General features: G+C 56.7%; 7 protein-coding genes across 7 annotated transcripts; 2 read left to right on the top strand and 5 right to left on the bottom strand.

Moving 5' to 3' along the window:
- Nucleotides 1-8: 8 nt before the first annotated feature.
- Nucleotides 9-6,025, bottom strand: UV8b_06908 (uncharacterized protein; the record flags this gene model as incomplete). Its single annotated transcript, XM_043144405.1, has 2 exons — nucleotides 9-604; nucleotides 670-6,025. The coding sequence occupies 2 exons, from the start codon at nucleotides 6,023-6,025 to the stop codon at nucleotides 9-11; spliced, it is 5,952 nt and encodes a 1,983-aa protein (XP_043000340.1).
- A 1,574-nt stretch (nucleotides 6,026-7,599) lies between these two features.
- UV8b_06907 (uncharacterized protein) lies at nucleotides 7,600-11,747 on the top strand (the record flags this gene model as incomplete). The annotated part of the gene is made up of 3 exons (XM_043144404.1): nucleotides 7,600-10,977; nucleotides 11,082-11,491; nucleotides 11,630-11,747. The coding sequence occupies 3 exons, from the start codon at nucleotides 7,600-7,602 to the stop codon at nucleotides 11,745-11,747; spliced, it is 3,906 nt and encodes a 1,301-aa protein (XP_043000339.1).
- A 247-nt stretch (nucleotides 11,748-11,994) lies between these two features.
- Nucleotides 11,995-13,282, bottom strand: UV8b_06906 (uncharacterized protein; the record flags this gene model as incomplete). Its single annotated transcript, XM_043144403.1, has 2 exons — nucleotides 11,995-13,186; nucleotides 13,248-13,282. 2 exons carry the CDS (start codon nucleotides 13,280-13,282, stop codon nucleotides 11,995-11,997), a joined length of 1,227 nt encoding a protein of 408 aa, XP_043000338.1.
- Nucleotides 13,283-13,708: 426 nt separating this feature from the next.
- Nucleotides 13,709-14,669, bottom strand: UV8b_06905 (uncharacterized protein; the record flags this gene model as incomplete). Its single annotated transcript, XM_043144402.1, has 2 exons — nucleotides 13,709-14,434; nucleotides 14,532-14,669. 2 exons carry the CDS (start codon nucleotides 14,667-14,669, stop codon nucleotides 13,709-13,711), a joined length of 864 nt encoding a protein of 287 aa, XP_043000337.1.
- An 843-nt stretch (nucleotides 14,670-15,512) lies between these two features.
- UV8b_06904 (uncharacterized protein) lies at nucleotides 15,513-17,861 on the bottom strand (the record flags this gene model as incomplete). Its single annotated transcript, XM_043144401.1, has 2 exons — nucleotides 15,513-15,683; nucleotides 15,771-17,861. The coding sequence occupies 2 exons, from the start codon at nucleotides 17,859-17,861 to the stop codon at nucleotides 15,513-15,515; spliced, it is 2,262 nt and encodes a 753-aa protein (XP_043000336.1).
- A 3,210-nt stretch (nucleotides 17,862-21,071) lies between these two features.
- Nucleotides 21,072-25,211, top strand: UV8b_06903 (uncharacterized protein; the record flags this gene model as incomplete). Its single annotated transcript, XM_043144400.1, has 5 exons — nucleotides 21,072-21,252; nucleotides 21,306-21,843; nucleotides 21,951-22,398; nucleotides 22,450-23,458; nucleotides 23,518-25,211. 5 exons carry the CDS (start codon nucleotides 21,072-21,074, stop codon nucleotides 25,209-25,211), a joined length of 3,870 nt encoding a protein of 1,289 aa, XP_043000335.1.
- An 858-nt stretch (nucleotides 25,212-26,069) lies between these two features.
- Nucleotides 26,070-27,553, bottom strand: UV8b_06902 (uncharacterized protein; the record flags this gene model as incomplete). Its single annotated transcript, XM_043144399.1, has 2 exons — nucleotides 26,070-26,372; nucleotides 26,468-27,553. 2 exons carry the CDS (start codon nucleotides 27,551-27,553, stop codon nucleotides 26,070-26,072), a joined length of 1,389 nt encoding a protein of 462 aa, XP_043000334.1.
- Nucleotides 27,554-27,771: the final 218 nt, after the last annotated feature.

Genomic DNA, 27,771 nt, shown 5'->3' with positions numbered 1-27,771 from the left:
CGCGCCCTTTATTTGGCCATGACATCTATATACCGACCACTCTTTCTTGGCTTCTTCTGGCCAGCTTTGCGTGGTCCGGGCGCACCCAACAGGTCGTCGATACTGCTTGCGTTGCCCATGCTTGTGCCCGGTCGACTGGGCGGAGCTGTCGGTGGACGTTCTGTTTCGACATGGGTGGCAGATGCCGACCGTTGCATGGCGGAAGGAGGGCTGCTTCTTGCTGTCGAGTTGTCCGTCGATTGTGTCGAAGTCACGGTACTGGATATGGAGCGGAACGGCACTGCCATGGGAGGGACACTCGCTCTTCCAGTCGCGGGTGGAGCGCCAGCTGGAGGAGGCGGCGTTCCGCTCGCCGAGCGAGAGCCAGCCCGAGGCGGTGGGGGGGTAGCTTTCTTCGCTTCGACGTTCTCGGCGCCTGCCTTCTTGTTGATCCAGCGTTTCAGATCGGGATCGTAGACAAAGCTGCTTTGTTCTCCAAGCTTGGCTTTGATGGGCTTGCCTGGTGATGACTCGCCGATGCTACCCTCGGGTTTCTTGCTGCTTCCGAACCAGCCACCGAAACCCCATCCCTTTTTGGTGGCCGCTGCTGCTGCTGCTCGTTTGGCTGTGGATTGATCTAGTCAGCAAAAGGACGCAAAAAAATAGTGAAGGGGAAATCAAAAGTCTCACCATCTTCCTCGGCAGCTTTGCGAAACATCTCTTCGTTCTCGCGGTCTTTCTCTGCTTTACTCTGCTCTTGCGGCCTCCTTAGAGCTGGGATGTCGTCGTCGTCGTCGTCATCCATGAAGCTTTTCTTCTTGGGCTTGGGGGCGTCATCCTCCTCGACGTCTGGCTGGTATGAAGGGGGCTCATAGCCATATGATTGGGAGGAAGGCGGTTCGTACCCACTGCTTCCCGCCTCTTCTTGTTGATTGCTGTCCGCGGCGGCGCCTGCTTGATGAGCCTCATATCCATATGCCGATGGTCGGTAGCCGTTGTTGGAGTTGTCGCCCTTGGGTTGCTGATGGTGTATAACTGGCGAATCCTGAAGCTGATGGGGTCGGTTCCCATCGGTCAGTGTAGGTTGCGGCCCTGATGCTGGTCCCGCATGTGCCATTGCTGGAGACTCAACCGTTTGATATCCAGATGAAGCAGTCCCTGAATAGCTTACTGGGTGATAACCATCAAAGTATGATTTTGCATGGGTATTGCCTGGGTAGTTTTGCTCATAAGGGCTGGAGGCATACTCCTGGTTGGTGATTCCCGGTGTTGAAGCTGGGGCATGTTGTGCTTGTGCCACGGGAGCATAGGGATTGGCATTGTCGTTCGCGTATAGAGGAGTTGATGTGGGGCCATAGCGCGATGCTGCCACTCCTGTTGCAGCACCAGCCAGCGTGGTATGATAACTCGGTGACGAGCCATAAACATCAAATTTGGATGTGGACGGTGGCCTCGAGATACTGGGTGAAGAGGCAATTCGAGCAAATGGTCCGTTATCGCCATCTGCCCCGGTATGACCATTGCCATCCTCATCCCCTGACACAAACTTGTTGAATCTGTTCCACACACTATCAGAGACCTTGCCCATGGTTGGCTTAGATATCCATGAAGATGAAGCTTCCTTAGGGGCTTGTTTGAGTCTCGTCATGAAATCTTCCACACAAACTTCAACAATATGGTGATGGTACGGCGATCTCCGTGTCTGTGCGACGATGGCTGATGAGATAGCATCGCAATACTGCAGCGCCTTCTCACGGAAACCATGTTCAGCAAGAACCACGGCATGCTGAAGCTTGTATGCGGCAAGATGCGGCGCTCCTGCCGCTGCCGCGACGCTGCCTCCTAGTGCAAGACCGTACTCGTATATCTCACTGAGTTGAAGCGCTTGTGCCTCTTTGGCGAACTGTTCTTGTTGTCTGCTGTGGTCCGAGCCAACCAGGACAAGATCGCATTCGGGATTATCCGATCCGCTAAAGACTGACAAGCTACGGCTAAAAATGAAGCAAATATGAGCAGCCTCAGTCCGTCCATAACTAGACAAAAGCTTGCCAAGGGCATGCAATCCGCGGGCATCGTCCCGACTCCGATTGCTCAACACGAGCGTCAATGTCTCGCGCCACTTATCAAGGCCAGCCGTGGCATCCTTGGTAGGACCAGAAGAGACTTCGGTAGACACAAGTTGCAGCCCCGCACGAGCGTGCGAAGGAACGAGTTCATCGACACAATCGTCGTAATTGCCGGACAAGATCTTGTAAAGGGCAGCCAGCGACTCGTTGTTGTGGCCGGGGTAGTTGACCTCCTTGCGTACGAACTCTTGTGAGACTTGCTTGTAGAGTTCTGGCGAAACTGTTTGAGCAATAATCATGGCATGGCCCCAGAGACGCTTATCAGCCGCTGCCCAGACAGCAGACTCTCGATCTCCCTTCAGCAAGTCCAACCGGATCTTCTCAATGGAGGCAGAATCCACGCCGTCCGCTTTCATCGAGGTATCGGCGGATCCAGCGGTTTCTGCTCCTGTAAAAAGCGGCACACCTTCGTTCCGCAACTCTGTGGTCTCGGGGGCAAGAACCTCCCGAACAGCTTTGTCAACGGCAGGGGTTCCTTCCAATACACCGTCATGTTCTACAAAGATTCGCAGCAGCTTCCACAGCAGCAAACGCTCAAAAGATCGTTTCGTTTCCAAAGATAATTGAGGTTGGAAGGACACATCAGGAATTTCCTTTTCCAGTGATTCAATGCCAGCCGAGAGCCACGCAATAGCTTCCTTCTTCTTAGATTTTCCTTTCAACGGACCCGGAAACTTGGCAAGGAGGTCTGGAAGAAGGTCGATATCCTTGATATTCTGGACCTTGACCTCTCCCACCGTACGGATCATAGTTGGAGCGGTTTGGCCAATACCATACCGAGGGGTGCTCTTGGGGAATGTGGTGATGAAAGTACCACCGACTCCCCATGTCATGACAGGAGCTCCCCTCCATCGCTCCAGTGGATCGTGCTGTCTACCGTCCGTGGGTGGCATACTACTTGCCAGTATCTGACCACGATTTCGGGGGTTTGTTGTCGCATGGAGAGGCTGATATGGCTTTGCCATACCTGGTGCCGTAGGGGAATGCGCGGATGGGGGTCTAGGACCATAGTCGGCCTGCTTGCTACCCCTCAGAGGCTTGGGGTGTATAGCAGTGGAGGATTGAATTTGCCCACCAGAGGGTGATGCAAACGAGCTTGCGGGATTCACTGACCCTGCGGAAACCTGGGGAACGTGGCTTAAGCTGGCTCTTTTCGGTGGTGACGATGCACCGATCGGTCTACTGACACCAGGGGACACTAGAGGCGTACGTTGAGCCGACACGTCACCCGGCACTGGGCTATATCGGGTTTCCGTAGCGCTTATTCCGGGAGAACGTGCCGCATTACTGGCGCTGAAGGAACGGTTTCCTGTCGAAACTCCCTCTTCATCTTCCTCGTCTACCTCTCGAGTTGGTGGAAGAGAAGCAACTCGGTTGAGTCTGGGCTCAAATGAAGCATTCGCCCGACGTTCGGAATTTTGCGATTCTGTGGCACTGCTGGTCTCGAAGTGAGCCAAGGGGCTTGACGTCCTCGGTAGGTGAGGTAGAACGTTGTGAGATGGACCGGAACCGTACGAGCTGTTAGGCCGCGATCCAGCAGACGGTGCTGGGGAGTAACGACTGGAAATTGATACACCACCGCCCTGTTGACCAGGAAGCGCTGGGGAATAGCGAGACGAGTTGCTGGATGAAGGAGTCATGGCAGTAGGGTGAGACTGAAGAGCAGCGTATGGGTTAGCCTTTGGGGGAGCGACTAAATTGGCTATACCAGGCGATTTCTGCACTTCTTCCTTCGTGCCATGTGATTGAACAGTAGCTGGAAGAGCATGGACAGCTTCAGGTCCAGGTGCTGGAGCAATACGGGATACTGGAGGAGGTACTATATGAGACGGCGATGGTAGTGGTACAGCCTGAGGTGGTTTCGCAGGCATGTACTGGCCAACTGTGGGTGAACTGTGGCTCTGTCTAGAGGCCGGTCTCGGCCTGGATGACATCGGAAGTTCTTCAAAAAAGCTGGATTTGGAGTGAAGTGATGTCGCAGAGGTCCTCTGACTCAGGGGCGGTTGTCCTTGAGGCTGCTGGCTAGTAGGAGGCGGAGCTGACGAAGAAGTCGGCGGAAATGAAGCAGCCGGAGACATTCCTGGGGAATACATACTAGCACTTCTAGGAGGAGGCGGAGCCCTTTCCGAGGGTAATTGCTGAAGACTAGGTCGCTTCCTCGGCTTGACAGCCTTTATCAGACCAGTGGGCAAGTCGTACGGCGAAGAGTACCCCCCTTTTGATTTATCGGCAAAGCTTTCCGTCCTTGTAGTAGCATCAAGGCGGGGAGGCTCCGGTGCAAGCCCATGCTGCGCAGCAATACCATTCGGCGCTGCTGGAGTTTGCTGTCTGTATCCATAGGCCTGGGTAGGAGCAGTCGCAGATGCAGTTGCTGCGTACGGAGCGGTTTGGAGTGGTGTTGCGACAACTGGAGCGTAAGGGTTTACCGCGGGCTGCTGATATGGTTGAGCAGTGACAGAAGCTGTGTTCGGTTCATCAGCGTCATCTTCGAGAAAACCCTCATCGTCGCTGCCAAGAAACGCCGTCGCATCGAAATCCTTATTCTCTTCAGCGGAATCCTCCAAAAGAAAGTCGTCTTCGTCTCCTTCTCCAAAAGCTTGCTCCCATTTAGATGCTAGATCTTCCGTCGCTGGCTCTGGCTCTTGCTTCATTGTCTCCAGGGTGCCCAACGCGACGCCCTGTGCTGCCTCATCAACGTGTGCCCCAATCGCCTCATGAGGGCTATCTTGCCGAATAAAAAGTCCACCATCACCAAGTGCTTCGATGACCTGCAAAGTCGACTTCCTCTGCAGAAGATTCGTACCATCTTCTGGGACGGGTTCTGCGGGCTTGTCCTGGATTTGGCCAAAAAAGTCATCCTCGGTCTCACGCTCGTCATGAAAAGCATCCGGCTTGGCCGCAACGTTTCTTTCAGCATGTTCATCGGCTGCCGGAGCATGCGGAATCAATGGCAGACCTTCACCGAAACGAGATTCTTCTGCCGTTGGCGCGGCCTCGTCCAAATCACCTCCAACGGAGCGGGATACTGTTGCATGATGAGGGTGTGAAGCATCAAGTCTTCGCCAAGAGGGAGAGCTTTCGCCTTCAGGGCTGCGCATCAGGTAATCCTTGGCCGCGATTTCAGCGTCTTTTTCATCTTCTTCCATGATATATGTGGCTTGATTGCAAGGTAGGGGCAGGTCATCACGTGCATCCGACTGAGGAACTCTGGGCGGCACAGGAGGAAACGAGTTGGTCCTCTCCTTGGGAGGCATAAATTGAAATGCATCCGTAGTGGCTTTTTCCGAGCTTAATTCCGTATCATCATCGTCGCCGAAGTTGATTTCGTGAGAGACCGTACGGGCAAACGACATGGAGCTAGAATGTTGAGCCGCAGATGGCGTGAAAGCTTCAGGTTTCGGCTTGACATTGATGGGACTCATATCAAGGGTTGGCTCTTGGTTTGATGATTCAAGGTCAGGGTGCCCCGCCAGCGTTTCCTGCGATGGCTCGCGTTGCTCTGCGACTGGAGCTGGTTCGATTGTTGGTTCTTCATCTAACAGCCAAGCACCACCGACTCCATCGTCTTCATTCGTCACCGAAGCATTTACCGTGCTCTCTACTTCTGTCGCCGCTTTGGGTGTCGGAGTCTGGGAAGACTGGGATGCCTTCTCCGCCTCGGCATTTCGCGTAACCTCTGGCAGTTGCGGAGATTCGCCGACCTGCATAGGATAGTCTTCTTCCGAATCAAGCCATGCGTGGCCTTCCGTTTCCTCTTGTTGACCAGGCCAGGCATCTCCAGGGTCCTGATCCTGGTTTCGATTCGATTGGACTTTGCCATGCACGGATTTGTGTTCAGTCTCGGGGACTTTTTCGACGAGATCGGCCGCACTGTTCGGCATCATGGCTGGATGCCATGAGCGAGCCGGCTCATTGGCCATGGCGGAGATTAGATGTAGGTAATGAGCGCTGATGAAGAATGCATTCAGAAGAGCCTATAGTATCAAGTCAGCAACAGAGTCGAGATCTCGAGACATGTAATACCGTTGGATAGCAGAGCCGGGAGCCACGGCATGGGTACGTCGTTACAGTACAAGAGTCCTACGCCACATACAGTTGCAGTACTTGAAGGATAAAAAGCAAACGAAAGGTTAATGCTCAAAATGCAATCTTTTTTGCCATATCAGATCAGGAGCGATGGTTCAAGCGTAGGGGATATCTTCGGCAACGATATGGCGAATAACGGGAGATGGTGCGTGGAAAGGTGACGTGAGATGACAGGTGCAAGCTGGCTTGTTCAAGCAAGGCCTGGCACCGACGGCCCCGCGGACGGTACCTCTTCATGCTGCTCGTGCCGCATTTTGGACCGTACGGGGACAGACTCTACTCTTAGTCAGGACTCAGGAGAGATTTAATGTGGAACCGCAAGCTTAGGCACGCAAGTATCTCAAAGTATTGACCCTTACTTCAGGGCAGCAGGTAGGTACCTAGGCTAGGTACCTACGCTGACCTCCTATGTATCAATACTATCAATTCTATCAATTATATTAATTACCAGGTACGCCAGGGGGCTATATAGTGCTTTGCCTGGTCCTACCTTATGTCAATAGCATTGACCAGACCAGACCTCAGCGAATAAACCGAGAGGAATGACGATACTGCAAACTACCCCCCTAATCGGTCCCCAGGAGGGAGCGATGTGTGCTGTTGTATTAAGCATTTGAGCCCGTCTGGTATGATCGATAACTGCAACTTCGAACCTGCTTTCACATCACGTAGGAAATATACGAATGAAATTCAGGTGTTTCACAATGCAATAAGTACGCATACATATCATCTCCGCGTTTTCGTTCCTCGTCAGTCCAACCTTCTAATACGGCCATCGGGAAGTTCATAAGTGTCCATGTCCGGTTGAGTCAGGTCAAGGTCAACCACCTTGTAGGTACTGAGACACCTGTATGTGCCTTAAGGTGCCCAGTAAGGAGCTAACTTTAGGTCTGCCCTGGTGCTGCTCGCCCCTGCGCTCCGTACCGGCAGACTGGCTAGAGCCTGCAGTGGCCCTGCACACCTGTATGGTGCCCCACGCCAGCTGCCTAGCCTGTCCGCGACGCTTGGTTCACTGTCACAGTACGGAGTACATACATACATACGTACTCACAATGGCGGCGACTTGTTGCTCCACGTTACTGTTGACCTTTGAGTTCCTGCAACTCCCTTCGTAGTTCTCGAGAGGTTGAGTCTCCCACGTAACCAATCTGTCCCTCCTGGCTTTGTCACTTGGTGGCGATATTTCTTATGCTCTTTTGCGCTTGTGCATCATGCACTAGCTGCCTGAATCAACCTCCTCTGCAGATTGGCGTCGTTGACAACGCGAATAACAGACTGATGTAGCGCCTTGCAGCGCAGTATGATCATCCAAGCAACACAAACGCCATCGTGCATCACCTCGAAACCTCGCCGGCTAGCCGCCTCTGTCCCTTTTCTTCGCACACCTGGCAGGACAGGTTGATGCGGCATGTCTTCGACCCCTCCGTACCGACCGACCGAGCCTCCCGAGTCCCCTACTCAGGATTCTGATTCTGATCTGGACATCGATGTCAACGAGCTAGACCCAATCTCGACAGAAAATCTCAGGGAATCGCACCGAAACCAAACCCCTTCTGCAGCTGATCCGAATCCCTCGAGGATCGCGCTCCGTAATTTGCGTATGGGAGGTTTACGCCGCGCGAACAAACGTGGTGGTCGAGGGTATGGAGAGCTCGGTCAGAACCGAGATGATGTCAACGAGTATGCTCGGGGCGTGTCGGACGATCCGGACGGCACAGGAGCTTCTCACATTGAGGATGACGCTCCACTTCTTGGCCGTCATAGCAGATCACACAGTCGCCAGCTATCAATTTCCAGTATCCGCTTGCCTAACTTTCTCTCTGGGAAGCTACAACAGCAGCAGGAGCATGGCGAAGAGGGATCGGTTGAGGATCCGGAAGATGACCCTTCAACGTCCCGCCGCGTCGCTGTTGGATCGACTCAGTTTTCTCGCTACCCGGCCAACATTGTGTCCAATGCCAAGTATACAGCATTGACCTTTCTTCCCATCACTCTATACAACGAGTTCTCCTTCTTCTTCAACATGTATTTTCTTCTTGTTGCGTTGTCGCAAGCGATTCCCGCCCTTCGCATCGGCTATTTGTCTACATACATAGCCCCGTTGGCATTCGTTTTGTGTATTACCATGGGCAAAGAGGCCTACGATGACATCGAAAGGCGGCGAAGAGATAACGAGGCAAACTCGGAAGAATACCGCGTTTTGACATTTGCTGATCCCGGGAGCCGGCCCGCGATAGTGCGGCCTGCACGCCGATTGCTCAAATCCGATTCTTACAGCAAACGAGCTTCGCGGAGACAAAGAGAGGCACGTCACGATTTAACAGATATTCAGGAGGAAGACGACACGTACCATCCATCCTCCTTTGTCCAAGAGATGAATCGAAAGTCCAAGGATCTCAAAGTGGGCGATGTCCTCAAGCTCAGCAAAGGTCAACGCGTGCCAGCTGATGTAGCCATCTTACAATGCTTCAGCGCCGAGAGCACCACGACGTTGACACCGCCCAAGGAGCCCGCCGAAGAAGAGACACTGCTTGCCTTTACTGATAACGAGTCGCAGAGCAAGGGGAAGCAGCTTGGGATCGACACTAAGAAAGGAGACGCAGATGGGGGCGGGGGCTCTGGGGAGACTTTCATCAGAACTGACCAGCTGGATGGCGAAACGGATTGGAAATTGAGACTGGCCTCGGCCCTGACGCAAAATATCCCTGCCGAAGAATTCGTTCGCCTAAGAGTCACAGCTGGAAAGCCCGACAAGAAGGTCAACGAGTTTGCTGGGACTATTGAGTTGCTAGACTCGAAGCAGGATGCTGCTAGCCATCATTCCGTTATCCATCGAGGCGACGACTCTAATTCGGCCGCTTTGTCCATTGACAACACAGCCTGGGCCAACACCGTAATTGCGTCTCAGGGAACCACCCTGGCGGTTATCCTATACACTGGTCCCCAGACCCGATCTGCCCTGTCAAGCTCTCCGTCGCGGTCCAAGACTGGTCTTTTAGAATACGAAATCAACTCGCTGACCAAGATTCTCTGCGCACTTACCTTGGCGTTGTCAGTGATACTTGTGGCGCTGGAAGGGTTTCAGAACACATCAGGAAATGTGTGGTATATTAAAATCATGCGTTTCCTTGTCTTGTTCTCCACCATCGTGCCTATCAGCTTACGGGTCAACCTCGACATGGGAAAAAGTGCGTACTCCAGATTCATTCAGCGGGATCCCGGCATTCCCGGAGCTGTGGTCCGTACCAGCACGATTCCCGAAGATCTGGGTCGGATCGAGTATCTTTTGAGTGACAAAACGGGCACACTGACGCAAAACGACATGGAAATGAAGAAGATACATGTCGGCACCGTGTCGTATGCCAACGAAGCTATGGACGAGGTCAAGTCATACGTTCGACAGGGGTTCCACATCCAGCCTACCACGGATCCATCCTCGCAGACGATGCTTGTAACACCGTCTTTAAATTTCTCGACGAACATGAACATTGGCGCCACTCGAACGAGAAGAGAAATCGGTTCGCGCGTTCGCGATGTTGTTCTCGCCCTGGCTCTGTGTCATAATGTCACGCCTACGGTCGACATGGAGGACGACAAGGAAGTGACTTCGTACCAGGCGTCGTCTCCGGATGAAATCGCCATTGTCAGGTGGACAGAGTCGGTTGGCTTGAAACTGTCATACCGGGATCGGAAAAGTATGACGCTGCAGTCAACAGAGACGGGACGTCCAGTTGTGCGTGTTCGGATTCTTGACGTATTTCCCTTCACCTCTGACGGGAAGCGCATGGGAATTATCGTCCACTTCCTTGACGACATGGAAAGAAACAACGCAAGCCTCGACACGGGCGAGATATGGTTCTATCAAAAGGGCGCCGACACGGTGATGGGCTCTATAGTCGCTGCTAATGACTGGCTGGATGAAGAAACAGCCAACATGGCACGGGAAGGCCTAAGAACGCTCGTTGTCGGCCGTAAGAAGCTATCGCACCGACAATACCAGGATTTCTCATCGAAGTACCGCGCAGCAGCATTGTCCATTGCGAACCGCGATGCCGGAATGCAACACGTCGTGTCACACTACCTCGAGAACGACCTCGAGTTGCTCGGGGTGACTGGTGTGGAAGACAAGCTTCAAAAGGACGTCAAGCCATCTCTGGAACTGCTTCGCAACGCAGGCATCAAGATCTGGATGCTGACGGGCGACAAAGTCGAAACTGCTCGCTGTGTCGCAGTGAGCTCCAAGCTTGTGGCTCGCGGTCAATACATCTACACCGTGGCCAGGTTGAAGCGGCCCGACGCTGCACAGGAGCACCTCGATTTTTTACGCAGCAAACCAGATGCTTGTCTGCTGATTGATGGCGAGAGTCTACAGCTCCTGCTGACCCATTTCCGCATCGAGTTCATCTCCATGGCGGTCAAGCTTCCGACGGTCGTTGCTTGTCGCTGCTCGCCAACACAAAAGGCCGACGTGGCCAAACTCATCAAGGGCTATACCAAAAAACGGGTGTGCTGCATCGGCGATGGAGGAAACGACGTGTCCATGATTCAGGCGGCCGATGTCGGTGTTGGTATCGTCGGCAAGGAAGGCCGCCAAGCAAGCCTGGCAGCCGATTTCTCCATTGAGCAATTCCATCATTTGGTCAAGCTCCTGGTCTGGCACGGCCGGAACAGCTATAAGCGGAGCGCCAAGCTGGCGCAGTTTGTGATTCACCGTGGCTTCATTATTGCAGTCTGCCAGACCATGTATAGTATTGCGATTGAGTTTGAGCCTGAAGGCTTATACAAGGTACGTTTGCTGGTCGTCTCTGCCCCCCCCCCCCCCCCCCCCCCCTTTCACCCCGGTGGTTGGACGTGAGAAAGGAAAACGGCACGTGCTGACGTACCGTGTAGGACTGGCTTCTTGTTGGTTACGCAACAATATACACTGCTGCTCCCGTTTTGTCCCTGGTCCTGGACAAGGACGTAGACGAGAACGTGGCCAACCTATATCCCGAGCTATACAAGGAACTGACCAAAGGTCGTTCGTTGTCGTACCGCACGTTTTTCGTATGGGTCTTTGTATCCATATACCAAGGCGGCATGATTCAAGGTCTATCGCAGATCCTGACCCAAGTGGACGGCAACAAAATGGTGGCGGTGAGCTATACCGTCTTGGTGCTCAACGAGCTGATCATGGTAGCCATTGAAATCACGACGTGGCACCCCGTCATGGTTCTCAGTATTTTGGGCACCTTTCTGGTATACATTGGCTCCATCCCGTTTTTGGGGGGGTACTTTGACCTAAAGTTTGTCATAACTTGGTAAGCCGTGTAGTTTTTCTTTTCTCTTCGTTTTCCGACGATCTCGGTTTTTTTTCCTTTTCTTTTCTTCTTCTTCTTCTCCGCCACGCCGAATCTGCTCTGTTTCTCTGCCTTGCCGGCTAACTTTTGGCTCACCAGGGGGTTCATATGGCGTGTATTTGCCATTGGAGCGGTCTCGTTGATCCCGCCATATGCAGGGAAACTGATCAGGCGAGCAGTCAAGCCGCCGTCCTACAGAAAGGTGCAGAACACGTAGGAGCGATGAGATGGAGCGCCAACGTTTTGGAGTAGTTGTAGTTGCGGGCAATGCGCTGGTGGGCGTTGACGCGCAGGAATATCACATTAATGAGTCTTTTTTTTTTCTCTAGTTCCATCCTGACCATGGCTGTGCTACCCTTATGTGTTCTAGTGCCTCCCCCCCCCCTTTTTTTTTCTCCCCTTCGTCTTGGTATAGCGTCGGGGCAGTATTATACAGTTTGATTGCGGCGAGGAACCACGATAAGTTAGAGTTTCAGCACCAGCCAGTCGTTGGCGAACGAGGCGTTCTCGCGCTGCAGCTGGGCAGCCACGCCGCCGACCGGACCCTGGGTCAGGACGCCGTCGCGCCAGATCTTTTGCCCGGCGTAGTGGGCAACGAAGCCCTCGGGCCCGGAGACGATGAAGAGGTTCTTTCCCGGGCTGGACGCCGGGGCGCACCGGCAAGGCATCGCGGCTGGCTCAAGCTCGGTCGCCTGCTGGTGGAGCAGTTGGTCGTGCAGCTTGCACGCGCGACCGCTCCCCGCCGCCGGCGTGCTGCCGCCCCGGCCCACGGCGCTCTGCACATCCCCGGCGGTGAAGCGGGTGCGGAGCTCATCCACCGCCACCCGGACGGCGAGCCGGTCGCCGTACCTGGCCTGGAGGGCCTGCAGCTCCGCGGCTATGGCGGTCGCGCCCTCCATGCCGGGCGTCAGGTCCGCGGGCCGCGCGGCGCCGCCCCAGAACCCGCGCCGCGGCGGCCACGGCGCCGCAGCGTCTTCTCCTGCCCCCGCCGCGGCGCGCACCTCGCCGGCCGACCGGACCGCCCACAGGATCTGGACGTCGGCGCCGGCGTCGGCGTCCAGCACCGCCCGGGCGACCTGCATGCCCGGGACGATGCCCGTCCCCCCCGCCAGGAAGACGACGCGGCGCCGCGCGCCCAGCCTGCGCAGCACGTCGAACCCGGCGTGCGGCCCCCGCAGGTGCACGTCGCTGCCCACGGGCAGGCGCCCGAGGTAGCTGGACATTTCGCCCCCCGCCACGGCGCGCACGTAGAAGCGCAGCGTGCCCGCCCGGGCGTCGTCGTCGTCGTCGTCGTCGTCGTGGCCGTCCCGCGCCGGCAGCGGCGTGTAGTGCCGCGCGATCTGCAACTCGGGCTGCTTGAACTCGACGGACCAGAGGGCGTGCTTCCACCGCGCCTCCGGCCCGGGCGTCAGGTACGGCGGGGCGGTGTCGCGCCGGCGCGGGCGGACCGTCAGCAGCACGGACGCGGGGGATATCACGTCGCGGCCGGTGATTGCGTACGGGACGAAGGTGTCCTGGTTGAGAGTGGCGGGCCGGCCGGCCGGTGCGAAGAGATGGTACGACGCGCCGCCGAGCAGGGCGGCGGCGACGATGAGCGTTGTCGGGAACGCCCGGGCTTCGAATTTTCGGTCAGGGCGTGGTGCTTGCGCGTCGGGGCTGCAGGGGCTGCGGGTTTGCCGTCCCCGATGTTGCTGCTGCCAGGGCGGCGGTGGCAGACGACGCAGCCGCCGCGTGGAGGGCTGGCCGGCCCATCTTGCGAGGGCGCTGCCGTTGCAGCTGGCGCGGGGGTGCGTTCTCATCCAACGCGGCCGCCACGATGGTCGAGCGCTTTGAGAATACGGTGACCGAGTCCCCCCCTTCCCCAATGGCTGGTGATTGATTTGAAGCGTGCGGACTTGACTTGGTTACGCCTGCGTGTGGGAAGCGGGTTGCCGAGTGCCAAAAAGTCTCGAAGCGCCCCCTTCGTCACTGCCGTAAAAAGGTCACGTGCGCGCGCGGCCACCCTCGAACAAAACTTGACGTCTCCCAACAACACCATCACGGCAATGGCTACACCTAGAGTCTACTTAAAAATAGGGCATTTCCCTGGCTCCGTCGCACAGCTACAGCCTCTGGCTCCGCATGCCCTCTGCCATGCAATGTACAATCAACCCCCGTGCTTCCAATCCACCATATACGTCAGATGCTCAGCAGCCTTCTCTTGGAGTCAATCCCCCCCCTAAACATGTCCTCGACCACTCGCCCTCCCAGAATCGTTTCTCGCACCAAGCCCTCCACGTGCTTTGGTTCCACCCTGCCGTACCAGATGCCGCATCCAGCGAGGGCATGCTGCTCGCCGGCCCTGGTCCGACTCGCCGGCGGGATGTAGATGACGACGTTGCCCGCAAACTTGTGCCCCCCAATGTGACTGATGAGTCCCACTCGGGCCACCGCGCCGTCGCCAATGGCGCGGGCGTGCGCGCTCGCCGTCGTATCCTCGGCCTGGCCGAGCTGGACACGCACAGCATCCCTGGCCACTCGAAGGCGCGCCTTTGCGAGCTTGTCCTCAAACTCGTCCCTCAGCAGCGGCCCAAAGATGCCGCACCGGGGGTCCCGGCCGCCGTGGCCGCAGATGAGGACCAGCACGTCCGCGACGTCTTGCACGCCGAGCAGGAGGCGCTGGTACGCCGTCTTCCGGGTCAGTCTGTCGCGGTGGATGGGGGACAGGCAGTCGTGCGCGGGGTGCAGCTTCTCCGGGAGCAAGTACCCTTTCGCGAGGGCCTGCACGCTGTCAAACGACACGCGGGGCAGGAAGGGAATGTACTTGAAGCTGGGGAGGAGGTACGCCGAGGCGGATTGGGCTTGCGTTCTCGGCGGCGGGGAGCTGGGAAAGGACGAGTTCAGCACGGAGATGTTGTGGTAGGGCTACCACGCTTCGACGCTTGATAATGAGAGTCTGTTTCAAAGCTGCAGCCGCGATTCAAGCCATGGGTGGTTAGGGGGCCGAAGCGCACGCACTCACATCACTATATGTCCCGCCTCGCCCAAACAGCTCCTTCAGATCCGCCGCCAAGTTGTCTCCTCCGCGCTCGTCCTCGATCCTGGACGACCAGTCGTCGCGTCCCGTGCAAACAAGAACCTGCTCGGCATAGCTTGACATCGCCCCATTCAGCCGGCTCGTGGTGTCTCTCTCGAATCCCTCGGGCAGTACCGGCGTGGCTGCACATGCACACGTTGGCGAGGGACAGGATTGGACGGTGGGGAACGGAGGGGGGCCTCGCGGTTGTTGTCGCGTCGCAAACGAGCGACAGCGTGAAGGCGCCGTCGAGAGAAGAAATCGGCGTTGCAAACGAGGGGATCGCCTCGAAGCCATGAGTATGGACATGGCGGCGGGCGTTGGGAGGCATGGACTTTTGAAGCTGGAAGCTTGGGACAGCAGTGCCTATCAGCTGGTCAGCTCCCACACACCAAATGCTACATAGGACAGACCCACCCACAGCATCACGCAGCAAGCCTCAGGCGCCTTGGGTATGTACTTTGGTCACGGAGCCATGAGCGAGCGATATGCCATTTCCATCATCGCAAGTTCGGAGTCCTTTCCATCTTTTAGTCTTGGGTGTTTTGCCGGAACCAAGTCATATACCAGCTACGGAGTAAATGGACTCTACATTGAACGTGGGCCGCGGGCCACCTATTCTTGCAAGGTATATATAAAAAAAAGAGAAAATGAAGCGAAGAGAAACGAGAAGAGGAACGAAAGGAAAGGATTCGAGAGAAACATGCGAAAAGAACAGAAAAGAATAGATCCCGTCTACGCAACCGCCATGCCGAATCTAAGTCTCCGCAAGCCCATACAATCTTACCATTACAGGTTTCCCAACGACGCAGAAGAATGCGAATGTGTGCGCGTGTGTGTTTGTGCGCGTGTGTGACAAAGGCAGGGAGGGCCGCGTCTTGCTCTATCGCGCTCGAGTGCTCTAGTTCATCTCTAATTTCTTGCCTTTCATCTCCCTTTACCGTCGCAGTATCCGGGCGACTTGGGCCCCGAGTTGGCCCAGCTCATAATGGTCAAACAGGTCGTATAAGCCATGGCTGCGAGACCGAATATACATAGGACAATGTCGGAAACCCTCCACATTCTGGTGCGCGCGACAGCCTTGTAATGCAGCAGAGGCTGCAGAAAAACCCCCCGTGTTAGCGATCCCGCGAGACGCAACAGGTGCCGCAGCGACGGGTTCCCGAAGCCAGCTGGAGGACTTACCGGATAGATGTACACCAACGGAATGCAGGCAAAGTTGCCCACCAAGGCCACAAACTTGTCGAGATGGTCTGCGCCCCCCCACGCGATGCCGGAGCACAGCATCACCATGAAGAAGCGGAAGATGTTCTTCTTCCACTTTATCCAGGGATTGTACTTGCCGCTTCGGGTGAACAGCTCCGTCTCGATGATGCGAATGGCCGGGAAGATCTGGAGCGGCGTCGAGAGCAGGATGGCGCACGAGTAGAGCAGCTGCACGCCGTTGACAAACTTGTCGTCCTGGGGCAGGTTGAGCAGCACCACAGTCTCCGTCTTGGAGCCGTACGCCGCGTACGAGATGGCTCCCATGACGGTGAAGAGGACCGTGATGATGACCATGACCAGGAAGAGGACGCGGGGGAACTTGCTCGGGTGCTTCATCGACTCCTGGATGGGGAGGATGAGGCCAATGCCCTCAAAGGTGAAGATGGCGGTGCCGATGAACAGGGTCCAGTCCTTTTGGTTGAACATGATGATGTCGGCCAGTCCGTTGGTGTTGAGCGTGATGACGTCGTAGTAAAAGAGGTACGCCAGCCCAATCATGATGAAGGCGTCGGCGATCAGAGCGGTGAACCCCAGCTTCCCAATGTCGCGGAGAAGGGAGAATGGGAGGAAGATTGCTGTTTGCATGAGAATGAGCAGCGGGATGCTGATGAAGGACTTGCAGTTGGACACGGCCCGGATGAAGGCCTGCAGATTCTGCGCCGTGAAGACGGTGTACGCGGCTACGAATCCAATCTGGCTGATGACAATGGACGCCAGGATCAGGAATCGCATCCATTTGCCGTAGAGGATGCCTCCCATGTCGCCAAAGGACCCCTCAATCTTCAACCGCGTCGAGACCAACAGAACGAAGCAGTAGTAGCTGAGGATGCTCACGAATATCAGCACAAGATTGCTGAAGAGCATGCCGCCGTTGAGGTAAGCCCGGGGTAGAAACAAGACGCCGGTGCCCACAAAGGACTTTAGCAGCAACAGAGCGGCGTTCATGGGGCTGTTCTGGCCGCTTCCACCGCGGGGCTTTCTCTTGCGCTTCCTCTTTGAAGGACCCAGCAGGGCGCTGTCCTCGGTCGGTTCGTCGTCCAGGTCCTCGTGATCCTCGCCCGAGTCCCAGATTTCGTTGGGCCCGAGGTTTTCGTCGTCTTCCTCCAAAGACTCGCCGGCAAAGTGGCCATAGATGGTCAGAAACTCTAGAAAGCTCGAGGTGAAAAGCCGAGGTTGGTCGAGAGTCCCCGGAAAGCTGATTCCGTTCCCGCCCTGTTCCGACAGCTGCCCGCTGGGACTGAACGCCCGGCGCCGGAGGTGGTCGCGTCTGAAGCCGCCTGGCACCTTGATGGAGTTGATGTCGAGCACTTCCTGTTCCGGTTCAGGACGCATCTCGTCGTAGCTCTTGCTCCGGTTGAGCCTGCTCTTGGCCTCTGCCTGCTCGGTCCACTTGTAGATGCCGCGCGTAACATCGCCGCCCTGCAACTGCAAGCTGGAAAACTCTTCGTCATTGGCATTGCCGATGCCCGTGTCGGATGACTGCTTGCCCTTGATGGTTCCCTGAAGGGAAGACTCTTCGGAAATGTTTTCCGCTTCGTTGGGTCGTACCAGGTGTCTCTTGACGATTTCAGGGTCTTCGTATGGGCCGGTGCTGCCGGGCCCTCCGAGAGCGAAACGAGACCTCGAGTCGAAGGAGCCAACCTGCGTAGGTGTGGCGGACCGTCCGGCGACCGCGGGCGACCGTGACCGCGGGGGCGTGCTGATTCTCGCTGCCGGTGTTCCGTAGCGAGGCGGCGATTGTCCCAGTGAGTTGGACAAGGCGGCGGCCAAGGCAGAGACGCCGGGCCCTTGGCCAAAGCTGCCACCCAGAGGGGCAGTCTCGCCTGTATGCGATGCCTCTGCCCCGAGGGCAGGAGAGGCGCCACGGGCAGGCGAGCCTCCATGGACTGGCCCAGCAAGACGGGCAGTGACTTCGTCGCGGGGAAGCGAAGAGGAGAATGATCGAAACTGGCCGGGCAGAGGAGACGAAGGCCTGGGGCCCTGACTAACGGGATCTCTGGGCAGCGACATGGTTGCCAGGTGTCAATGAGCGGTTGGATTGTAACGGACTCTTCACAAGGTTGGTAGCCGGCCTCCTTTTTGCATATCGGCCGTATTCTGCCTGCTTCTGTCGCGTTCTTTCTTTTTTTTTCTTTGGTCCCCTGGGAGTAGTTAGAAGCCCTCAAGCATCGTCAACGGCGGGCTTCTGGAGGGGGGGAGGAAGGGGAGCTGCGTGGCTCAGCGGACGGATGACGACGAGTCAAGCGATAAAGCGCGCTGGACTCGCTGCAAAGAAGAAAAAGGAGCAGAGTAATCAACCGGGTGTCGACGATTGAAGAGGTCAGTGAAGAGGGCTCAACAATGATTTGGCGCAGCCTCAGCTGACTCTGACAATTGAGATGCCTGGGACGCGGTGTGGGTGTACGAGGTGTAGAAGGCCGGTAGGGGTTGGTTGGCCTGGAAGGTCCAGTAAAAGCTGCCTGTCTGGTTGCAATTGACAACAATATTATTGATGTCTTGTACCGGACTGTCTGTATCCACCCACCCGCACCCCTACCCCCTACCCCCACACCTCACACCCACACCACAGCGACCACCAGACACATCACCGACACCACCAGACCTTTGGAGAGGGCGGAAGCCCAGTCCTAGTGGGGCTGACCAGGAAAGAACCAGACATTTATTAAATATTGAATCAATTGATACATAAAGGCTGCGGCTCATTGACCCGTTGTTGGCTGGTGAGCCTGTTTCAGTGGCGGGTTGTTCATCGGCGGGTGAGGCAGTTGGGTTTTTCGTTTTCATGCAGCCCAGGAGGCCAAAGCCCGTTTTGAAATCGCTGGGGGGTTCAGAGCAGATCTTGCTCTGGTCAACTGGTGAATAGCTTCAATGTTGTCTTGTTGGCTGCACGGCGCTCCTGTTAGGCGGTGCCGCGGTGGTAGAGCGGGTGCTGCGGCGCGTGTTTACCATCTGGTGTCTACCGTGGCACCTGCTGGCGCGGACTAGCCTGAATCACGAGACGCACTGCACTTGAGCAGGCTGGCCTGGTTCTCAACATCATCCATCTCCTCCACCTCGGCACCCTTGGCATGACAAAAGTTTGCAGGCAAACTTGACCTGATCAATGAAACCAGCCTGGGCTTTGCCAATTGATTCCTCCCCTCGGTGCCTCGGCAATGACTTGGAGACTTGACATCGTCGTTGCACGGGGTTAGGCGTCTCGAGACATCCAAAGTATTATGTACTCGCAGGATCAAAAAGTCGAAGCAGCGCAAACGGTGTGAAGCCGTCCGATTCCCGCCTAGTCTAAGAAGTATACAGAGCAAGCATCCTCCCTTGCCCCTTTACGTTTTCTAGCACTGTCCCAAGTCTCCTCTATGGGCTTTCCATTGCCATCTGGACCGCGAATAGCCCAGAGAGCCAATACATGCGCATACGATGATGGCATGGCCCTTGGCGGCTGGCGCGGGCCGTTCCCCCCCCCCTCCCCCTCCCAAAAAAAAACAGTTACTGTAAACTAATCCAGACTCGAGGCTTCGCCCAAAGAAAGCATCTGTTCTTGCGCACACCAGACCCCCGTCGTTTTGCTACCAAGCCATGTTTTGCCAGGCCCGCATGTCCTTTGTTGCCTCGTACATTGATTGCCGCGGTTCTCTCGACCCTCCCCACGGCTCCAACGCATTGCCGCGGACGCAGGTGGCCCTGTGACGGAATGGTCGGTTTTGCATCATCATCATCATCATCATCATCAACCCGGCCCTGCCATGCATCCAAGCTTCCTGGCAATCGAAGCCCGGTTCGCTCGATAAGGTTTTTAAAGTCGTACCGCAGCTTACTCGACGTGTCACCCCATCTGCGCGTCCAAGCCACCGCTCCTGGAAGCATGCCACAAGGATACCCCACTTGCGTAGCACTGCTTATCGCAGCCAGTCCAGTCCACAGTCCATCCGAAGCCGTTCAACGGCCATCGTCCAGGATAGCGTCTGGTACGAGCCAGCCTCGACTTCAATGTTCCATGCTTGCTTGGTCTTTTGGCGACGGACCCCACGATACACAAATCTGCCCTGTTGGCAGAGAGGACCGTGCGTCATGATGAACAAACAGGTCGCCGTCGGAGACGAAGATCGGTTTTGAGCCCTTGCAATGAATGCCCAGGAAAGTATCGCCATCGCCATCGCCCGACGACAGCAATGGGCCTCTGACCGTGCCACTTGCCCGCCATGGACCAAATCACAGCGACAGCCAAGCATCGCCATGACGGGTGGCCCATGATGTGCGCCATCCCGCGGCCATGGCGCGGGGAAGCCCGTTGTGCTCGAGAAGCCGACGACGGGTTACTGGGTGTGATGGATTAGGCGACCATGCGTGAGGAGGGACGGCACTCCGCACAAGCACACATGTCTTGATTCCCTCAAGCTGCTCGGATCCGGTTCCGGTTAAGCGCAGGGGCTCACGGACCCGCGAATGACGACTTGGCTTGCCATGCCATGCATTTGAGAGTTACATAGTTGATGGGTACCTAGTTAGTTACCATCGCAGGTCAACGTACCAACCCAATCGAGCAGCAGACTTTGACTCTGATGATGCGTTTCAGTTTGGTTCGGAAACTTGGTATTTCAAACAATCCATTTCCGTGGCCCCCCTGACCTTTGGAAACCTCCATGTCCAGTGCCAGGCATTGGCAATATTCGCCTCTCGCCCTGCTGTGTAGCCCAACGGGCCGAGCCAAGCCCCTCGGGCCGCCATAAAGGCCGGGGTTGCCTATGTACATACATGTTTGTATGAACTTGGGCCCCGTGCCTGTTCTGGGGAACGCTCCAGGCAGGGTTGACGTCTGGTAGGTGGATGCTTGTACTGTATGTATGGTATGGCCTGGTGGCTCGCGGCCAATTTCTCTTAATTTCTCTTCAACGATATGTGCTCGTCTCATCTCAGCTCCAGCCACAAGCCGCCGCTGGACAAAACAGAATACCTGCCAAAACACCAAACGTCAACTCCTTTTCATGTCATGTTGGCTCCCCTCGACAGCTCAATCCATTCGAACAGCTTAATCTCCCACTTTCTCGCCAGCCAATGACTGCCAACGTCACGGTCGTTGCTGGCCACAATCATCCTTCACAAGATCGCTGGGCGATCACGACGTCCGCATCCATGTGGTTATGATCCTTTGAGACCACCATTGCTCTTCGTGCTTTTCAGCGGTGCATCACTCTTCAGCATCTTGATTTATAGCGTTGCATCATGCCTGCCTCCCCTTGCGACAAAGGCGACATTGCGGTCAACGGGATGGGTACGACCAAGGGATCCAAGCTGGGCTTGGTTTCTGGAGTCTACATCCCCGTCTGCCTCAACATTATGAGTATTCTCATGTTTTTGCGTTTTGGTCTCATTCTGGGACAGGTTGGATTCCTAGGAATCCTGGGTACGTTTATCGCCTGTCCGCCGCTGGCATGTTCGGTTGCTAAGCCAAGCCAGCGCTGCTCGTCACTGCTTATTGTGTCGATCTCTTGACAACTTTATCCCTGTCGGCTATTGCATCGAACGGCGAAGTCAAGGGTGGTGGCGCGTACTATTTGATATCGAGATCTCTAGGTCCCGAATTTGGTGGCTCTATCGGAACCCTCTTCTTCTTGGCCCAGGCTCTCAATACTGCCCTCAACATTGTTGGGTTGCTTGACTGCTTGCAGCTGAATTTCGGATCTGCCTTTGCCCAGGGCTATTGGACCTTGTACGGCTTGCAGACGGCAGCGTTGCTCTTTTGCACCGGCATGTGCCTTTTGGGCTCGGCTACCTTCTCCAAGGCGTCCAACCTCCTGCTGGCCATTCTGACCGTATCCGTGGTTAGTATTCCGGTGTCTGCCATTTTCAAGGCGCCCTTTGTCGACCGCATTTCCGGCGTCACTTTTACCGGCGTCAATCTGAACATTTTTGCGAACAACTTGTTCCCCAACTCTGACAAGACGGTGTATCGTGGTCTTGCAACATTCCGAGACCTTTTCGGTATCCTGTTTCCGTGAGTACCCCGATTTTCTTTATTCTTACTCTTGATTCTTATTTTTGATTTCCATCAAAGGGAGAGGAAAGGGGCGAGATGTGAGCTTATTCTAACAACCTCTTCAGCGCCACGTCGGGCATTTTTGCTGGCGCATCCATGTCGGGAGATCTTAAAAATCCCAGCAAGGCAATCCCCAAGGGAACCCTCTGGGCCATGCTGACAACCTTCATCGTGTACTTTCTGGTGGCTCTGTCCATGGCCTTCACCATCGAAAGGGATTCGCTTCTCGCCAATGCCAATATTGTTTCCTTGACCAACCTATCCAAGGGTATCATTCTGGCAGGAGAATGTGCCGTGACCTTGTTCTCCGCCTTAATGGGCATCATTGGATCCGCGAAGCTTTTTCAGGCTCTAGCAAGGGACAAGCTTCTCCCGGGTCTTTCCATCTTGGGTAGGGGTACCAAGAAGAGCGATGAGCCCATGTTTGCTATCCTTCTGACGTATGCCATTGCCCAGGTGGCGTTGCTTGCAGACTTGAATCAGATAGCAACACTCATATCTATGGGTTACCAGGTATTCCGCCACCCTTTACCTCGCGATCCCAAACGCCTGCTAACTGGGTAGATGACCTTTTTTGTGATGAACCTGGCTTGTTTCTTACTCAAGATTGGCTCAGCACCCAATTTCCGCCCCAGCTTCAAATTCTTCAACTGGCAAACGGCATGCATCGGAAGCCTACTCTCGGCGTCAGCCATGTTCTTCATTGACGAAACTTATGCAGCGATTGCTATTTGCGCCCTGGTCCTCCTTTTCTTATTGATACACTACCTCTGTCCCCCCAAACGATGGGGTGATGTCTCCCAAAACCTCATCTATCATCAGGTGCGAAAGTATCTGCTGCGACTGAAACCGGAGCATATCAAGTTCTGGCGGCCACACATTATTCTTCTCATAAACGACCCACGTCGTCAGGCTAGACTCATCCAGTTCTGCAACTCGATGAAGAAAGGTTCGCTGTACGTTTTGGGCCACGTTATCGTGACCAGTGATTTCGACTCGGGCGTTCATGAAGCCCGGCTGCAACAGCAAGCGTGGTCCAGATACATTTCGGAATTCTCCAGAATCAAAGCTTTTGTTCAGCTAACCATGTCGCCTTCAATTATTTGGGGAGTTCGAAACCTGATCTTGGCCGCTGGTCTCGGCGGCATGCGGCCAAACATGGCCGTTTTGGGTTTCTACAACATGGAAGACCTTCGAAGGTCAAATCCCTCTGTACCCGTCCCGGGCGTTCCAGCCTCCCCAGCAGCTCAAACGAGCCGGAGGACCAGGACGCAGGGCAAGACTCCCAACCGACGTCGCAGAGACACATCAGCCTTGCTGCTTGAAAGCGTGCTACCGACAGACGCGATTCGAACCGAGGGCATGATGTCACCTACGGAGTACATGACCATGCTGGAAGATCTGGCTCTAAAGTACAGGCTCAACGTAGCTGTGGCGTATGGGTTCGACAAGCTAGAAACGCCGCGGCATGATGAGACCAAGTCGAAAAAATACATTGACTTGTGGCCCATTCAAATGTCTGCAGAGGTGTCGGCAAACGGGCAGAACGTATTGACAACAAACTTTGAAACATGTGAGTCTGGGTTCGCTGTCAAACACATCAGCTTGCCAATATAATTAACCATGTCCAAGACACCCTCATATTGCAACTGGGACATATCTTGCGTAGCGTGCGAACCTGGCGGCGGGTGTACGCTATTCGTGTCATGGTGTTTGTGGAGTATGAGCACGAAGTGGACGAGGAAAGCGCACGAGTCAAGACACTCCTAGAGAAGCTACGCATCGACGCCCATGTCTTGGTTTTTTGCTTGGCATCTGCCAATCTGAATACCTATGAGCTCATTGTTAACGGCGAAACCAAGGACGATGATACGGAGATTGTTGTAGCCGAAGCATTGAGGGACGAAGGGTGGTGGGAGGACTTGCAGGGACTACGCAGGCAAACAGGAGGCCTCTCGGCAAGTCAGGAGCTTTCGCAGTTGGCTCACATTCTAGATGCCGCTGGAAATGTTGGTTACAATCCCCATGAGGAAAATGGCGGCCATCGTCGACGCCAGAGCATGGCCGAGGTCATGGAGATGCCTCGCCGGCCGAACATTGCCAGGCTTTTCAAACTCGGCGTCAACATGGGAATCCATACGACGCATATCAACGATGAAGTTCTGCTGGATTCCTCGTCCGATGCAGATACCGACACTGACACGGGGGAATCTTCCGACGATGAGGCATATAGCATGAGACACGATTGTCCTCTCTTGGTGGCAGGGCGTGAAGGCAGAGGCCCAGCATCCCATGGTTTGCGTCGGCCGACGACACAAGCCGACAGGCAATCGAGTTACCCGGCGCAGACAATAGCAAGCGCGAAATATGGACGAGGGAGAAAGCCAGGGAGCGTTGATACGGCAACCACGCGTCTCTCGTATGGCACAATGTCGGCCTCGCAAACAATAGCACCAGCCATTCCAGAAACCGCAGCGGCGTCGCATGTCCCAGGAATGGCCAAGACGGGAGTGGAAACGCCGGAAGAAGCAGGAGCAAAGGAAAGCTCCCACATGGAATCCTTTCCCACCCTGAACCCCCTTCACTGTTCGGAACCCACATCCGCAAGTCCTGGACGATCACGCTCCACGAGCCCCCCCAGAGGTGACGGGCTCGTATCAAGAGACGACAACGCGACACCGACGACGCGACCCAGCATCTCGCGACAGCTGTCCGCCGCCCGCTTCTCCAGCCGACCTGTTCCGGAAACGAAAATCACCGCCGAGGCAGAGGGCTCGTCCAAAATCAGTTTCGCACCGTGCGCGTCCAACCCCCCTACCCCGAGGGCAGCAGACCGGCCCGCCTTTTCAAGACAATCCTCGCTCGGCAAGTTTTCCAGCCGTCCGCTACCGGAGACCAAAGTCAGCGGAGAGGAGGGCGCAAGGACGATGTCTTTTGCTCAACGGCCCGCGGACCATTCGCGTCAGAACTCGCAGTTGTCGACGGCAGGCCAGGACCGGCCGCACGGGCGTCCGCAGCACGGTCGCGCGACGGCGGAGTCGGCAGCGTCTCCGGTTTCAGACGCCGGCGGCGGCGGCGGCGGCGTCGCCCTCTCGTTCAACGACCTCCCCAGCCGGGCCCAGCACCTCATCCTGAACGAGCTGATGTGCAGAAACTCCAGGGACTCGGCGGTCCTCATGACCACGTTGCCCATACCGTGCGAAGGCACCAGCCTTGACGAAGTCTCCACCGTGCAGTATCTCTCGGACGTGGAGGTTCTGTGCAAGGGCCTGCCGCCTACGCTGATGGTTTTGAGCAACAACCTGACTGTGACGGTGAATCTGTAAGCCAGCCTGGATAAGTAGACTAGAGACGGTGCTTCATCCGTGATTCCAATGTTATAACCCCCCCTGGGCTCGACGTCGGGCCCAACATGTCGTAACGCGTTGGATGCGTACACACATAAACACGCACAACCTATATGAATAGAAACACACACACACACACACACACAATCTAGACAAATAGAAACCTTGCATTCATTCGCTACTAGTATTGAACTTGCCTTCACTCACCCCTAGTCTTTGTCGACCTTTGCAGTTCATGATCCTCAAAACCGCTTTGTTCGTCGTGATACTCGCCCACCACGCCTCCGATTCAGACGCCCAACAAAGAAACAAGCCTGGCTGCCCACAGCACCGCAACCACGACTTATAAAAGACCCGGCGCGGGAACCGCCTTCACCACCAGCACGACCAGGACGACCATGCCCGTCCCACACTCCCCAACACCCTGCATGCAGACCACCGCTCCCCGCCCACCCGCATCCATCGGCATGCCTCCCCGCGACAGCGCGCCGCCTCCACCACCGCCCCTGGGCCTCCTCCTCCTCCCCGACGACGACGGCGACGACGGCGACGACAGCCAGCGCGACAGGATCCAGGCGCTCGTGCTCCTCGCGCACGGCGAGGCCGCTCGGTATCTGGGCACAGGCGCGGCGGCGGACTTTGTGCCGGCGCGGGCGGTCCCCGCGCCCGTGGCGCGCGGCAGCTGGGCGAGCTGCTCGTCCAGCGTGTACTCTGAGGAGAGCGGGTGGCCGGCGGCCGAGGCGCTGGCGACGGCGGACCTGGCGTGGTACAGGAACGAGATGCCGCCGCGGGGGGTTATTGTCCGGGCGGGGGAGAGCGCGGCTGGGCCGAGGGTTGTCAGACACGCGAGGGGGTGCAGACGCTGTGGGCTGGTGGGCAGGGCCAACGTGCTGTTCGATGCGAGTCGCTGTTTTTAAAGGGGGTCTTGGAGATGCGGAGGACGCGGGGGAGCGGGTTGCGCTGATGGGCGACGGCGGCGGCGATGCTGAGTCGGGGGATGTATGGGATGGCCTTGGTTGGAGGTGAAAAAAAGGTCTCTCTACCAGTTGGGCATTGTGCTTGTGTGTATTGTTCTATCGTGGAGTCTACGCAAATCTGCGGTATAGCCTGTCTCTGTCTTGTCGTCATATCGTCATTCATCTAGCCACGGTCATGTACAGACAAAAAGAAATCTAGTGGTTGGGGAAGCGGCGCGGCAGACACTTGCAAGAGACTCGCTAGAGAATGCGCTTCACGCTCAACTCGCCCCGGTCGGGGCCTTGCAACGCAATGTAACCCCCCGCCTCGAGCTTCTTCTTCCACTTGGCGCTCTCGCACCGGCCCAGTATCACGGTCATGCGCAGGGTCGCGTCGCGGCTCGACTCGTGCTCCTGCCGCGGCTGCGGCACGGGGGTAAAGGTCCACCTGCCAAAGGCCCAGTTGAGGATGTAGCGTCCGGCGGGATGGCCCGCGGGCGGGGGAGCATCGGCATCCGAGTCTGCGGGCGGGGACGACAGCGTGGCGACGGCCTTGATGCGGTACGCTTCATCCTTGGGGGCGGCTCTGAGCAGCGCGAGCAGCTTGTCGGTGGCGACGACAGCCGCGGGGGCGTCGGCCCTGAGCTCGACCGACAGCACCTCCACCTCGCTCTGGTGGTGGGTGTGCGGGAGGGTGCCGTTTGCGACGCCGCCGCCGCCGCCGCCGCCGCCGTCCTCGGTGAGCTCCCGCGCCAGGGCGCCGTCGACGCCAAACACGAGGCCCGCGTCGACGTAGCCCTTGGCGCTCTTGACCTTGGCCACGTCCACCTCCAGGTCGCCCACGCGGTCCAGGCACCTCTCGTACCGGTCCTCGCCGGCCGCCTCCCACTTGTTGAAGACGATCAGGTCCGTGTAGCGGGCCTGGATGCGGGCCGTGTAGCTCGTGTCCTCGTACCCCTGCCAGTTCTCGACGTCGATGACGCTGACGACGCCGTCCAGCGAGTAGCGGCCCGACTCGCGCGCCAGGCGGTTCACCTCGAGGGCCAGCGTGGCGGGGAAGGCGGAGCCGCTGGTCTCGATGACGACGCGGTCGGGGCGGACGGTGCGGGCGAGCTCGTCGAGCGCCGGGCCGAGCTGACCGACGAGGTTGCAGCAGATGCAGCCGTTAAGCATCTCTTGCACGCCGGCGATGGCCGACGACGCGGCCAGCTGCGAGTCGACGGCCAGGTCGCCAAACTCATTCTTCAGCAGGGCGAGCTTGTACGCCGGGTTCTTGCGGCGCAGCTGCGGGAGGAGGTTGAGGATGAGGGTGGTTTTGCCGGAGCCCAGGAAGCCGGTGATGATGGTGATGGGGATGGGCGCCATTGGGTGGGGGGGGGGGGGTTGTTTTGCGACCCGCGGTGAACAGCCTGCGAGGAAGGCCGATGAACCGATGGCTGGGCAGGGCACATGCAAGGAGGCGGCTTTTCGTGCTTGGTGATGCGGGAAAGTTGTGACAAGGGCATATGGCAAAGGGCAAAGCAAAGCAACGCGCAAATAGCGCAATGCTATCTTATCGCCCGCCCGCGGGGTCGCTCTTGCTC

The sequence above is a fragment of the Ustilaginoidea virens genome, chromosome 5, assembly GCF_000687475.1.
Source record: "Ustilaginoidea virens chromosome 5, complete sequence".
Classification (NCBI taxonomy): Eukaryota; Fungi; Ascomycota; class Sordariomycetes; order Hypocreales; family Clavicipitaceae; genus Ustilaginoidea; species Ustilaginoidea virens.
This window is presented reverse-complemented; position numbering and strand designations above follow the sequence as displayed.